Source organism: Lolium rigidum, chromosome 5 (assembly GCF_022539505.1).
Source record: "Lolium rigidum isolate FL_2022 chromosome 5, APGP_CSIRO_Lrig_0.1, whole genome shotgun sequence".
In the NCBI taxonomy this organism is placed as follows: domain Eukaryota; kingdom Viridiplantae; phylum Streptophyta; class Magnoliopsida; order Poales; family Poaceae; genus Lolium; species Lolium rigidum.
The window spans coordinates 41022469-41035178 of record NC_061512.1 but is presented as its reverse complement, the minus strand read 5'-3'; the positions used below and the strand labels follow the sequence as shown (position 1 = coordinate 41035178).

Below are 12710 nucleotides of genomic sequence, written 5' to 3'. Positions count from 1 at the left end.
GAAGAGGATTGTACCTTGAGGGAAGGATTTCATGTCCTGGAGCAAAGAGCCAAATCTATCTCATGCAAGCACAAGCATGTGACATATCTGGCATTGCTATCTTGGGTCCCGAGCTTGACAACCCGCGCCAAATTGTAGCCTCTCCGATGTCAAGCCGGAGGAACACGCCTGGCGTCACCTCCAGGATCAAGGCGCCGCTCCTCTCCCCGTACGCATGAAGAAGAAGCTGCTTGAAACCCTGCATGCGGGTCGAGCTGAAGCACCACCCTTGCCTCCAATTCCGGCCTGGTGACATGGAACCGCCGGCTCCACGTCGTGGCCTCCGAGTCCAATGGTGTCCACGCCGATATCCCATTTTCCTCCAAGACGAACAGGCACATCCCGCCGCGCACCGAGGTTAGGAGAGCACGATAGTAGAAACCACACCCCGATCAATTTGTTAGGAGAACCACGGCGGGTGGTGAAGAGGAGTGAGGGGCGGGGGAACTGATTCGGCTCAATTTGCACCGCCGCCGAGTGGAGATGATCGATGTGAGGGGTGTGTACTGTCACCAACAAAAGCCACCTTGTAGTACGTGTCGAGCAACGCACACACGCACAGGTTCCGAGAAGAATAACCAAGGACGATTTTTTTTTAGTACCCGCAGGAGATCTGCGCGTTTTGTATTAAGATTGAGGAGAAAGGACGAAATCCATTACAGAGGTGAGGCCACCAAGTCCCCTGGACACCCCAGGATGGCGTGTGTCGGGGAGAAAAGGAAAAACCCTAATCTACCTCTCTCTGTTGCCTACCGCGAGCAACCATCCACGCTCCCCAAGATCATTTTCGGCTCTTACTCTAGCAGGATCATTTTCACCTGCTACTCTAGAGGCATTAGCCTAGCGTGAAGCACTTGATTTGGCACAAGATTTGAACCTTCAGCACATATGTGTGGCAACAGATTGCGTGGAAGTTGTCAATGACCTAAAGCAAACTTATTTTCCGGCCTATCACCTATGGGGTGATCACACGGGAGATCAAGTAGACGGCATGTTTGTTCACAACGGCACAGTTCAGGCATAAATCAAGATGTTCCAATGGAGAAGCTCACCGACTAGCTCGCAGTTCTGTAAACCGAGAAATCAGTCGTCAAGTTTGGCTTTTACAGCCTCCAGTTCATCTTTCAATTCCTGTAAACTTTATAATCAAGCAATAAAGAGTTGTCGATTCTCAAAAAATAAAAATCAAATCTCAGTTGCAACTGATTACTAGACTGAGCGCGAACCCAGCAAATCCCAGAAAATAAAGATCGAGCTAGGCAATCTACACAAGTATGCATCCAGTCGACTTCACACAAAGTAAATTTACAACTCCACGCCGGCGATCTACATCTTCTTAACTGCAAAGAAGTGAAGAATCGATTGAGTGCACTTCTGCATTCTACTCGAAGAAGCCACTAATATATGGTACAAAGGAAGTAGTATTTTGTATCTCATTGTACGTTCTCCATGTTATTTCACGTGCTGATTTAGACAAAGATATTTAATGCTAGCCAGAGTATGTGAACTGATAGTCTTCAGTAACAGAGCTATACCCATGTAGGATCTGCGTCATACAACATAAGTTAACTACCAAAAATACATACACCTTGTGGAAAGTTCACATAAGTGAAACACCGCCAGCTAACTAGTAGCATATGATAATCTAGTTCCAACACTATAACAGCTCCACACAGCTGGAAATCTCTCTCGACAGAAGACACATTACAGCATGTCACCGGTGGCCACTCGACGACCTGGGTTTACCACCATTTGGCGAGTTCAGGTGCAGAGAAACGAATATCACTCCAATCACGACTATCAGGCAGCCGACAAGTGTGCTGAAGAAGAGCGCCCCAGGCTGCCTCGTCTGCACAAAACCATACACTCCCCCAGACGTCACCAGAATCACATCAGTTAGACCATCGCCCGAGAAATCCTCGAGGATCAGCGCGTGGGTCGGAGGCGCTGGGAGTTCGATGGATGCCAGTAAGCTGCCAGAAGGAGAGATCACCACGGCCTCCTGGTCGCCGCCCGCAATGATCACCTGTTTCGGGTCGTACGCCCAGAGAGAGAAGGCCTTGAGTGTAGGAACCACGATGTTCTCCATCATACCAGATGGAGATGGAAGGTTGGACCATGTTGCGCCTGTCGATAGTTGCCATCTCCACATCGCGTCATGACCAAGTAGACCTGGAGAGTACGAGGTCACCTACAATGTTGCAAAAAAAAACAAGTTAGGGTACTATTGGAAATAAACCACCACTGTTGATAATTTATTAATGAGAGAAAAGCTAGTATCTCGATTTCATGCATATAAAACCAATTAAAAAATGCCGAGAGGGCTTGGAGACAGATAAGGATAAATAAGTATGCACCAGTCTCAAAACCCACACATGTCAGTAAGAAACTCTACAACATTTTGTTTGATATTTCTCCAGATTACCTCACTTATGAATTGTTCCCTGCATATGGAGCAACCCTGCCTAACTACCCTACATGTGCACTTGCAAAAAATAACAGTGAAGAATATGCTGACCTCTCCCCGGCTTGTTAGAAAGATGATATCACCATGACTTCCTCTTCTGTGTTTATGACCATCATCTCTCTGTAGCAGAATAGGTGTTGCCACCTCTAAGCCACTTGGATCAAATGTCCTCCCAAAACTTCTTGAGAAGTCACCATGATGGAACAGATTGTAATGGTTGTAATGGCAGATCGAAACATTGAAAAGTTGCTCCCGAACTGGTACACCCGATGTAGCAACTGCCCAACAGGGTTTTAGGACTTCCATGGACCCACTAACAACAGTTTGCTCAGCACCATTTGCACCGACAACCTACAAAAGAATGAACCAACAATCTTGATAACAATGATTAACAAAAAGATATCAAACAAGGCATACCTGACAATCACTCATTCTTTAGAAGAATTGCAGGAAAGAAACTGCCAATTTCAGCAGACGGGGATGAACTTACTAAAAAATCATTAAAATGGAAGATATGATACTGACTGTAAGTTGGGTCTGTGTACACTAATTCCCTCATTTCCAATTCAAATTAGTAGACCTCAAGTTCCATTGTGAATATGAACGCTGATTATTTGAGGTGAACTGGGGGGGGGGGGGGGATTCATTTATCATGTTAACACTAGTAGTTCAAGCATTCACAGATTTTGACTAGTCATTTAAGACAAAGGCAATATATTATTTCATCACAAGTGAACTTAATACTTACTAGGACAAAATGATAGCAAAACAAGTAATAATAATACAGACAGAACAAGCCATGTTCAGTATGATCTATGTTCATGTTTGAGGGACGAAAAACTAACTGAAATTCCTATATACCATTTGAACCAATTTGTTTAATGATTGAAAAGGCCTAAGATGGTTGGCAGGCATTAAACATCTTAGGAACCTCTTTGTGGGACTAAAGAGAGTACTCTCAACGTTGTGTCCTGGGGTGTTGGTGAACGTCTCTTCCACAATTAAAATGTTTTGATCAATCAATGAAAAGGCAGAGATCTTGTCTTCTTTAAAAAAAAAAGCGATTCCGACAGGGGAGGAACCCTGTGCCAATACAATAAGAAGATAGGTTAAGAATTCCAGAATTCATTCCCAGCGTGACTCAAACTCTGGTTGGTGGGATGCGCCACTGCGACCCAACCACTAGGCTACTGCCTGGTTCTCTCACAAAATTCGACACAACCAGCCGTGGAAAAAATATAGTTATGCTCCAAATTACGGACATAAAATACATTGGCAGTGGCCTGAAGGTATTATTATCCAGACCTTAAAATGTGCACAGATTAAAAAAGCTTGACACTTTAACACACCTGAACATGATCTAGAACTCCATCTCCATTAATATCTGCATGAAGACCTCCTTCAGTCAAATGAAGCTAAACATGCAAACAATATCACAACAAGTCAGAGATGACTAAACATAAGATTGTGTAACAGAAACAAAAAAATGTTTATAAATACACATGAATTGTGATTCCCTTAGAAGGAACAGGGTTGCTACAGAAACTAAAAACGTATACATAGATACTGTACAACCGCAGATTGATCTATCAAACATTTATTTGCATTCAACAATGTTAGTTTAATCTCCATTAATATCTTGATGTCACCCAGTGTACCATCAGTTATTTCCCTTGTAAAAAAAGGCAGCTAGCTTTTACACATGAATACATCCCTATTAAAATGAAGAAAATGTAGAGCATAAAATAATCAAAGAACCATTTGAAAAAGCTGGATCACTTTTCTTTTAACAAAATTAATGAGCCGATACGTAAGTAATAGCAGAGAGCGAGCAGCAAAATTCACTAAGATGCATCTTGTACCTTGCAAATTGTACGTCCAGATGCTAGATGAATAGCCTCAATCCCTTCCTTTTCATGTGCAACAACAACATTAGGAACCCACCAAACTTGAGTATGGTTTGTGATTGTAGGAATATAAAGCCTGTTAAGAGACTGCGATAGAAGCCAGATGTTACATTCATGTACAAAGTGATACATAAGGTCTGTGGTGCAAAGGAATATGCACTAGCTATCACAAATTTCAGAACAGACCGCATTATGCAGATAGAAATGTGCCACTCAATAACTGATGAGTTCGGAAAACTATACGTTTAGAGAATTAGATAAATCCTACTGGCAAAGGCTATAATGTTATGGAGAATACATGAAGATGAAGTATATTAACCAGGCTTGATCCCAATAAAAGTAATCACAAGAGACATTAGCATCAGTTTACAGTTTTGCACCCTTAGCCAGGGAACAACAGATGCCAAATGATAAAGACTTCAGTGCTATATATTACTTATTTAATCATAAATAGACATGAATAGCTGTACAGGCATTCCATAAAAAAGTATATACAGTAAGTTTGGTTAATTTGATTTTATAGCCATCTACAATATAATCCCTCCGTTCTAAAATAAGTGTCCCAACTTTTTCAAGGTACGGATGTATCTACAAATAAAATAGATCTAGATACATCCGCATCTAGACAAAATCAAGAGACTAATTTTAGCACGGAGGGAGTAGTCGCTCAAACATATCCATACTATGGAGACTTCAAGATAACTGCACTCGTGGTCAATTTGCAACAAAGAGAAGATAGGTGCATTTTGACATTTACAGACGTAAAAATATCTTATACCTTTTTCCCTTTAGCTGACCCAGCCAGATCTGCAGCTTTCCCGATCGCTTTGGTTAGTCTAGTAGTATCATCCTTTCCGGGTGGATTATGTTCACTGGGCTTGTGCACGTTATTCAAAACATTTTTTCCTTGTGTTTTCTTTAACTGTTTCCTTTTATGCTTCTTAAATTGTGCAAGGTGTAGGGAAGTGTCCTCTCTCCTATCCTGAAAAAGAACAAAAAATCATGCCTAAGTTAGAAATAACCAAAATACAGTAACTGCACTAAAAGATAACATGCATCTAGTCTTACCCAATGATGAGGCATGGCACCAAGAACTGATTCTCTGAATTCCCGGCATTCATACTGCCAATTCATAAAACACATTAGGTTCCGGTAAACAAAATAATACTATGTGAACCTACATAGCATCTCTATGGTCCATGTCCAAATCAACGTGTGAAATAGTAGCAAAATTTTGATATCATATCTTTTCTTTATCAAATGAACTGGTATGATGATTGCTATGTAGGTAAAGCTGAGAATGGTTGGGGACCTCAACCGTATTAAAACTTTGACCAATTTAGGCAAACCAATTGTGGACTCACACCCAAACTGAACTAAACTACGTGATATCTTCACCCGAACGAAACCAAACTGATGACAAGAACTGTGGTTTCAGCCTGTGTTTGAGATCGGTTACCCACTCGTGCACCTAAAAAGCTCCCAAGTCAAGAGCTAGTTGAACACGTTCATGCGCGAGAACTCATTTCAACGCCGTCCGCTAAGACGATGAGTTCCTCCATGGGCGATATGCCGTGTATGCACCAGTAGTGTCAGGTTTGCATGTATCGGTTTTAAAAGTCTGGTACATGCCTGGTACTCTCAGCATCATCTCGGCTGCTCGTCGAAGCCGCCAGCGCGCTGCAGCTTCCTGACGAACCTGAACAGGCAGCACCTCTCCAAGTCGCCCTTCAGCGCCGCTGGCACCGTACCACCACCCTCCCGCTTCTCCGGCGAGCTCGCGCTGTTTGATGAGCTACTAAGCATGTCGAGCTCGAGCATGAAGCCCGTGCCCCCATCCTTCGTTGAGCGCGTGCACCCACTCTCTGCCCAGCAAGGGAGGTGGCGCGCCGACCGCCCTCCTCCGGCGCCACAAGCTCCACCAGGCTGCCACCGTCGGGATCGATCAGGCCACCGGCACCGTATTTTGTGCGGGGACGACGGGACAGCCTTGCCCGCGGTTCCCCTCACCACGATCCACACCCACCCACGCCGGAGCCTGAGACTGACCGAATCCCCATGGCAACGGGTTGAAAAGGCTGCAGTTGACAGCAAGGATGCCGACAACTTTCGGATGCATGCCGGTCTTTGAAAAGAACTAGACGATGACGCTCACCTCCTTGCTCATGTTTTCTATGGGTATGTTGGGCGTGAATGTTGTGCATGGACTCGTGCAGGTACGGGGGCTTCTAGAGGAGGCGGTGAGAATTCGGCGATCGTGTCCTGGAAGGCCAATAGGATGTCGGCGTCGAACTCCGGCGACCCGGCCACCGACCGCAGCACCACTCCGTCGTCGTCGAGCCCAAGGCAAGGCTGCAACTGCTCACACTTCTGGAGGCGGAGAAGGACCAGGCTGTGGTGGCAGCTATCAGGGTGGCGAGGGAGAAGACGCAGTTTTGGTTTACTGGTTGTCGCTTGGACTCGACCGAACCAATCCAATAACCGGTTCTGGACTACGATTCCTAACTATTAGCGACCGAACCATTCAGGCCCACAGCCAACCATACCCAAATCGTTTCTCCGTAAACCCAACCCAAACCAAACTGATAACAGTCCACACCCATCAGGACCCGAACCAATCAAGCCCAGAGCAAATAACCAAACTATTTAAACCAGTTAATCAAAAACCATTCCCAGCTTTATATGTAGGTCAACTCCCACGTGCAAGGATAATCTAATATTGGTAGGCAAAATATGGGCACAAGCACAGAGAACGATGGTTATAGTTGCTAAACAAGAACAAATGGGTGTCAATAGCATATTCTTCCTTAGTACAGGCAAATCACTCTGGTGGATATCAGAGGGGATATTGGCACTGTTTAAGACAATACTACCTATCCAAGAAGATGATCACAATAATGAAATGAAGCTAACAAAGAATAAGTGGGGACATAATAAAGGACTTACTTAATGTGACTACGAATTCTAATTAGGAGTATTTCATTATCAGGGGTGGTTGACACAATTCTCACCTCACCAGGATGGCGGCTATTAAGGGCGTGAACATCAAGCTTGTAATTGTGTTGTGGTATCATCACTGAAGCATCTGATGGCTGTGACTGGATGTTCTGCCGTGTCGAGAGAAAAACATAAGAACAATATGTAAAAGTCAGATCTCAGTTTATAGCTATTCCAGCTTACTTACATGCTAAATAGGAACAGAGAGCACATATAAGTGTTGACACCATCTGACACCAGTGGTGTCAAATTTACCCGTGGTACGTAGAATTGAATGCTTGAACATGGGACATACCTCATTCTTCCGGCTCCATCTCAATGAGCCAGTGCGACCAGAAAAGGCATAAAGCGCAAAATGACGCACGTCTACATTGCTGCCCTCCGAAGCCTGCAGGACATAGAAGTGCCCGTCCCAAACAGCTTAGGTTTCGGGGTAACATTTTTGCAGCCCATAAGACAGTACAAGCTAAACAAAAGGTCTGAAATACTAGAAAATAACCTGTTTCTCACTGGCACTTCTACGGTGCTCTTCCCTGCTGTGTTCAGAGTTCATAAAGTCATCGAAAAGATCTGCCGACTGACAAACAGATTATGTTGTTGTTTTAAAATAAATCAAGGTTAGGCAGAAGACGGTGGTTAATGATTATGGTGATATGTGGGATAGCATACGTGATGTTGCATCTCCATCCTCCCTCCGATGATGACAAGGCCAGCATCCCCATGCTTGAGTGTGTAATTCGTTACAGATATGGCGACCTCACGATGGCGCGCGGCATGGGGGAAGTCGTCCTGGAGGTTGGCCTCCCAGAGCTTCTTGAGGTTGTGATCGAAGCACATGACGACCCATCCGGAGGTGACGACGACGAGGACCTGCTTGTGGACGTGAGCGGCCTGGTAGGAGCGGTCGACGGTGCCGACGGCCATGGCCACCGGGCGCCTGCCCGAGGCGACGCGGACGTTGGCGGGGAGGAGGGAGATCTCGGCCATGACGCGGGCCTCGCGGAAGTCGTCGAGGGTGGTGGCGGTGTGGTGCGCTGGCGGGGGCTGGAGGACCTGGATGGTGGCGTCGTGGGTGGGGAGCAGGACCTCGGGCCTGCCGTCGCCGTTGAGGTCGGCGACGAGCGGCGGCGGGAGGCGGTCGGCGTCGTGCTTGATCGGGTACCCGTCGTCCGAGAGGTGGTACCACGCCTCCCGGAACGAGAAATCACCCTCGTGCTGGTGGTTGAAGGAATGGTTTGCTTAGGGTTTCGATCGATCCTCGTAGGGAAGGAGAGGAGAGGAGAGGGTGGAGGAGTGGCTTACCTGGAGGGAGAAGAAGACGGCGAAGGCGGCGAGGAGGAGGATGCCCAGGTCCCGCTTCCTCATCTTTCACGGCGGCGATCGACTCCGGCGACCTCGACCGGATCTCAGGAGGAGAGAGGGAGGCAGTGTACTAGGCTTCTAGCAGCTACTGCTGCACCAGAACGACGAGCCCATGGGCCGTCATCGTCCTCTTCCTATACCTGGGCCGTGCATTACCCTCACGGTGAAATCCGCCGATCCCTATTCCCCGCTCATTGCAGGATCGCTCCCACCTGAATCGACGGACAGGATGGGCCGGCCCATTAGTGGCAGCTGTGTGTTTTAGCGATTTTGACAAAAATAACCCATCTATAATATCTAAATAGGAGCAACCCACTAAGTGATTTCTCTCGACATGCAAGGTGTCCACCTCATCATGCATCTCCAAGCAAATCATAACCTGCCACCTAATCCAAAAAAAAACTCCAAAAAAACACGTCATCGTTTTTATCATTTCCTCATAGCTCAGGCTTTCCATTTTCCACTGTGCCTCCTCGCTTCCTCTGCCCAGTACGCTTCTTCATGCAGTAGAAACTCCTCCAGGTTTTAATGTAAGAGGCAGGCGAGCGGTTGGCTGTAGCTATATATTCCTCCGGTCACTCACCTCTACACAATCATACACATACACTGACGCTACTTAACCCAGGTGACCACCCCTGTGCCCATTCTGCATAATCTGCTTCTACAAGTTCGAAATCGATGCCTCTCTGGCCGTGTCGATCTACTCGGCATCCTCTTGCATATATCCAGCCTTGAAGCAATGGAGGGAGCACATGGATCTGTGCTCTTCAACAATCATATCGATTCTCGAGGCCACGGCCAATGACTAGCAGTCTTGCTGTGGCCCTTTACCCTTTCCCAACTGGTAATCTCTCTCACTCCCTCTCTGGGTATGTAAACTGCAGGGACTGAATACTGATCAGGCTTGATGGATATCTGAACTGAAGGGACTGATTAGCTCAGGTTGCAATGATGCTCTTTGATGAAATGTCTGAGAGAATTGCTTTCTTCTCTACAGATGGGCACCGAGACACGTGCTGAGTTCTAATCAGTTGCAGGAGCACAGCAGACAGTAGCAAGCAGATGAGATCATCAATTTGGGTTAATTGAACATACTACTCAACTGCAACTAATACACAATTTTTTCGTACGAAGACCTTTTGTGTTTATGTAGAGTGAAATGTTCTCTAATCTCTTAAAACAATGATGGAACGTGCATGTTCATCAAAGCTATTGCTGATAAATCTTCTTTTGTACATCTGTTTTGTTCAGCAGCGTTGGAGAAATGGTAGATAACCAATTCCAACTAGGCCATATATTTTTGTTCGGTTCTAATATACATAACAATAGTTTCCAGATTCTTTTGTTACGTATTATGGAAAATCGTTGGAGAATGTGTCTACCCAGATTTCAGCATTGCCCTCGGGTTTGGTCGACTAAGAAGTCGTGCTCATTTTATTGGAACGCAGTGCTACTTACTTACTCCCGCCGTTAGGGATTATAAAGCCGGCATGTATTCCTAGATTGTCGATTTGACCAACGTAACATAAATTGTACATCACAAAAATTATATCACTAGAAAGTAGAATATTGTTCTAATAATATATAGTTTGTAATATATACTTATAGGGAGTGGTGTTTTGGAACATGGGAGCATATGCTCCCTATATTTTGAAATGCATCTTACACATATTTTAAATTTTTAAAAAATTGAAACAAAAAATTCGCACGTACATCTTCACGTGCTACACGCTCACAAAGTCGTTTCATAAAAAATGAACTTATCATGTGACGTGTGTAAAAAAGACAAAATTCAGTGCTGAAAACAATGTTTTTCACAGGATAAGTTTTCTCTTTTTTACATAGGCCACAAAAAATATTATTTTTGCGTGAAACTTGACGCATACACATATATTATGGAGATGTACATGTAGAATTTTTTGTCAAAATTTTTCCACACTTCAAAATATGTTTTGTTGGTAGAGGGAGCATACGCACCCGAGAGCCGAATTGAATTTCCGCTTATATTAGGTTGGTCAAATTTACGATCTAGATATACGCACCAGTCTTAGAATCCCTAATGGAAGTATTAGGTCACATGAACCAAAATAACTCATACTCAGTTTTTCTTCGTCACGAGTATTTTAAGAGATTAGTCAAATAATTTTTTAATAGTACCACCGTGATCATACTGTATGTTAAAAAATGAGATCCATTTTCTTGCTAAGTACTCAAAATTAACTTATCACTAATTTTTTTAACAGAAAATTCTTAGCTATCGATAATATCATTTTATTTTCAATAAAAAGAATATTTTGTAGCTTATATGTCTTCAAGCATTCCCGCAACAACGTGCGGGGAATTATCTAGTTTATGATAAAGAAAAGCACGAACTGACCAAACTATTTCATTGGACTAACCCTTTGTGTGGGAAAATGATGGCACGCTCAGTGTATGAAAGGAGACAACACTGGTTTATGGGGCCCACAGTAAACCTTATCTTCTCACATCGTCTCCTGCACCCATTTCCCACCTTCATCATCCCCTTCCTCTAACATCTCCCGCACGAAAATCTCAACAGCCATGATTCTCTCTACCCGCCGCCGCTCATGCCGTCCGCACAGTCTACCCAAGCTCCACGACCACTCGCCGCCGGTCATCCTCTGCCGCCGCTGTAGGCTCGCCGCCCTACAAGCTCGAGCAGGGAGACGACGCCTCGAATGTCACCACTGCCCACTCCTCAACCTCTTCGTCGTCCCTGTTAGCAACGGTGTTGGCGAACTTGCCTCAATGGTTACGAGCATTTGCTGCCAGCGGCTATCGACCCGGTTGCTTGCATTTGCTGCTAGACATCCACCACGGCCGCCCGCTGCTACAAACAGCCGCCGGTGCTGCTACAATCGACCGTCGGCGCTGCTACATTGGGGCACATGCGCTGCTACAAAATTCCGTCGGCTCTGCTACATAAGGTTGTCGGCGGTTGATACGTCTCCGACGTATCGATAATTTCTTATGTTCCATGCCACATTATTGATGATATCTACATGTTTTATACACATTATATGTCGTATTTATGCATTTTCCGGCACTAACCTATTAACGAGATGCCGAAGAGCCGGTTGTTGTTTTCTCGCTGTTTTTGGTTTCAGAAATCCTACAAAGGAAATATTCTCGGAATTGGACGAAATCAACGCCCAGGGTCCTATTTTTGCACGAAGCTTCCAGAAGACCGAGGGGGAAAGGAAGTGGGGCCACGAGGCGCCGACACAACAGGGCGGCGCGGCCTGGGCCCTGGCCGCGCGGCCCTGGCGTGTGGGGCCCTCGTGTGGCCCCCCGCGTTGCCCTTCCGCCTACTTAAAGCCTTCGTCGCGAAACCCCCAGTACCGAGAGCCACGATACGGAAAACCTTCCAGAGACGCCGCCGCCGCCAATCCCATCTCGGGGGATTCAGGAGATCACCTCCGGCACCCTGCCGGAGAGGGGAATCATCTCCCGGAGGACTCTTCACCGCCATGGTCGCCTCCGGAGTGATGAGTGAGTAGTTCACCCCTGGACTATGGGTCCATAGCGGTAGCTAGATGGTTGTCTTCTCCTCATGTGCTTCATTGTCGGATCTTGTGAGCTGCCTAACATGATCAAGATCATCTATCCGTAATTCTATATGTTGTGTTTGTCGGGATCCGATGGATAGAGAATACTATGTTATGTTGATTATCAATCTAGTACCTATGTGTTGTTTATGATCTTGCATGCTCTCCGTTATTAGTAGAGGCTCGGCCAAGTTTTTGCTCTTAACTCCAAGAGGGAGTATTTATGCTCGATAGTGGGTTCATGCCTCCATTAAATCTGGGACAGTGACAGAAAGTTCTAAAGTTGTGGATGTGATGTTGCCACTAGGGACAAAACATTGATGCTATGTCCGAGGATGTAGTTATTGATTACATTACGCACCATACTTA

At 45.5% G+C, this 12710-nt stretch overlaps 1 protein-coding gene across 1 annotated transcript; it reads right to left on the bottom strand.

Moving 5' to 3' along the window:
* Positions 1-1538: 1538 nt before the first annotated feature.
* Positions 1539-8873, bottom strand: LOC124653579. Its single transcript, XM_047192641.1, has 11 exons — positions 8713-8873; positions 8080-8625; positions 7910-7987; positions 7706-7798; positions 7425-7520; positions 5482-5535; positions 5192-5395; positions 4369-4500; positions 3856-3921; positions 2558-2857; positions 1539-2230 (listed from the first exon to the last, which is right to left on the bottom strand). The coding sequence occupies exons 1-11, from the start codon at positions 8773-8775 to the stop codon at positions 1754-1756; spliced, it is 2109 nt and encodes a 702-aa protein (XP_047048597.1). The 5' UTR covers positions 8776-8873; the 3' UTR covers positions 1539-1753.
* Positions 8874-12710: the final 3837 nt, after the last annotated feature.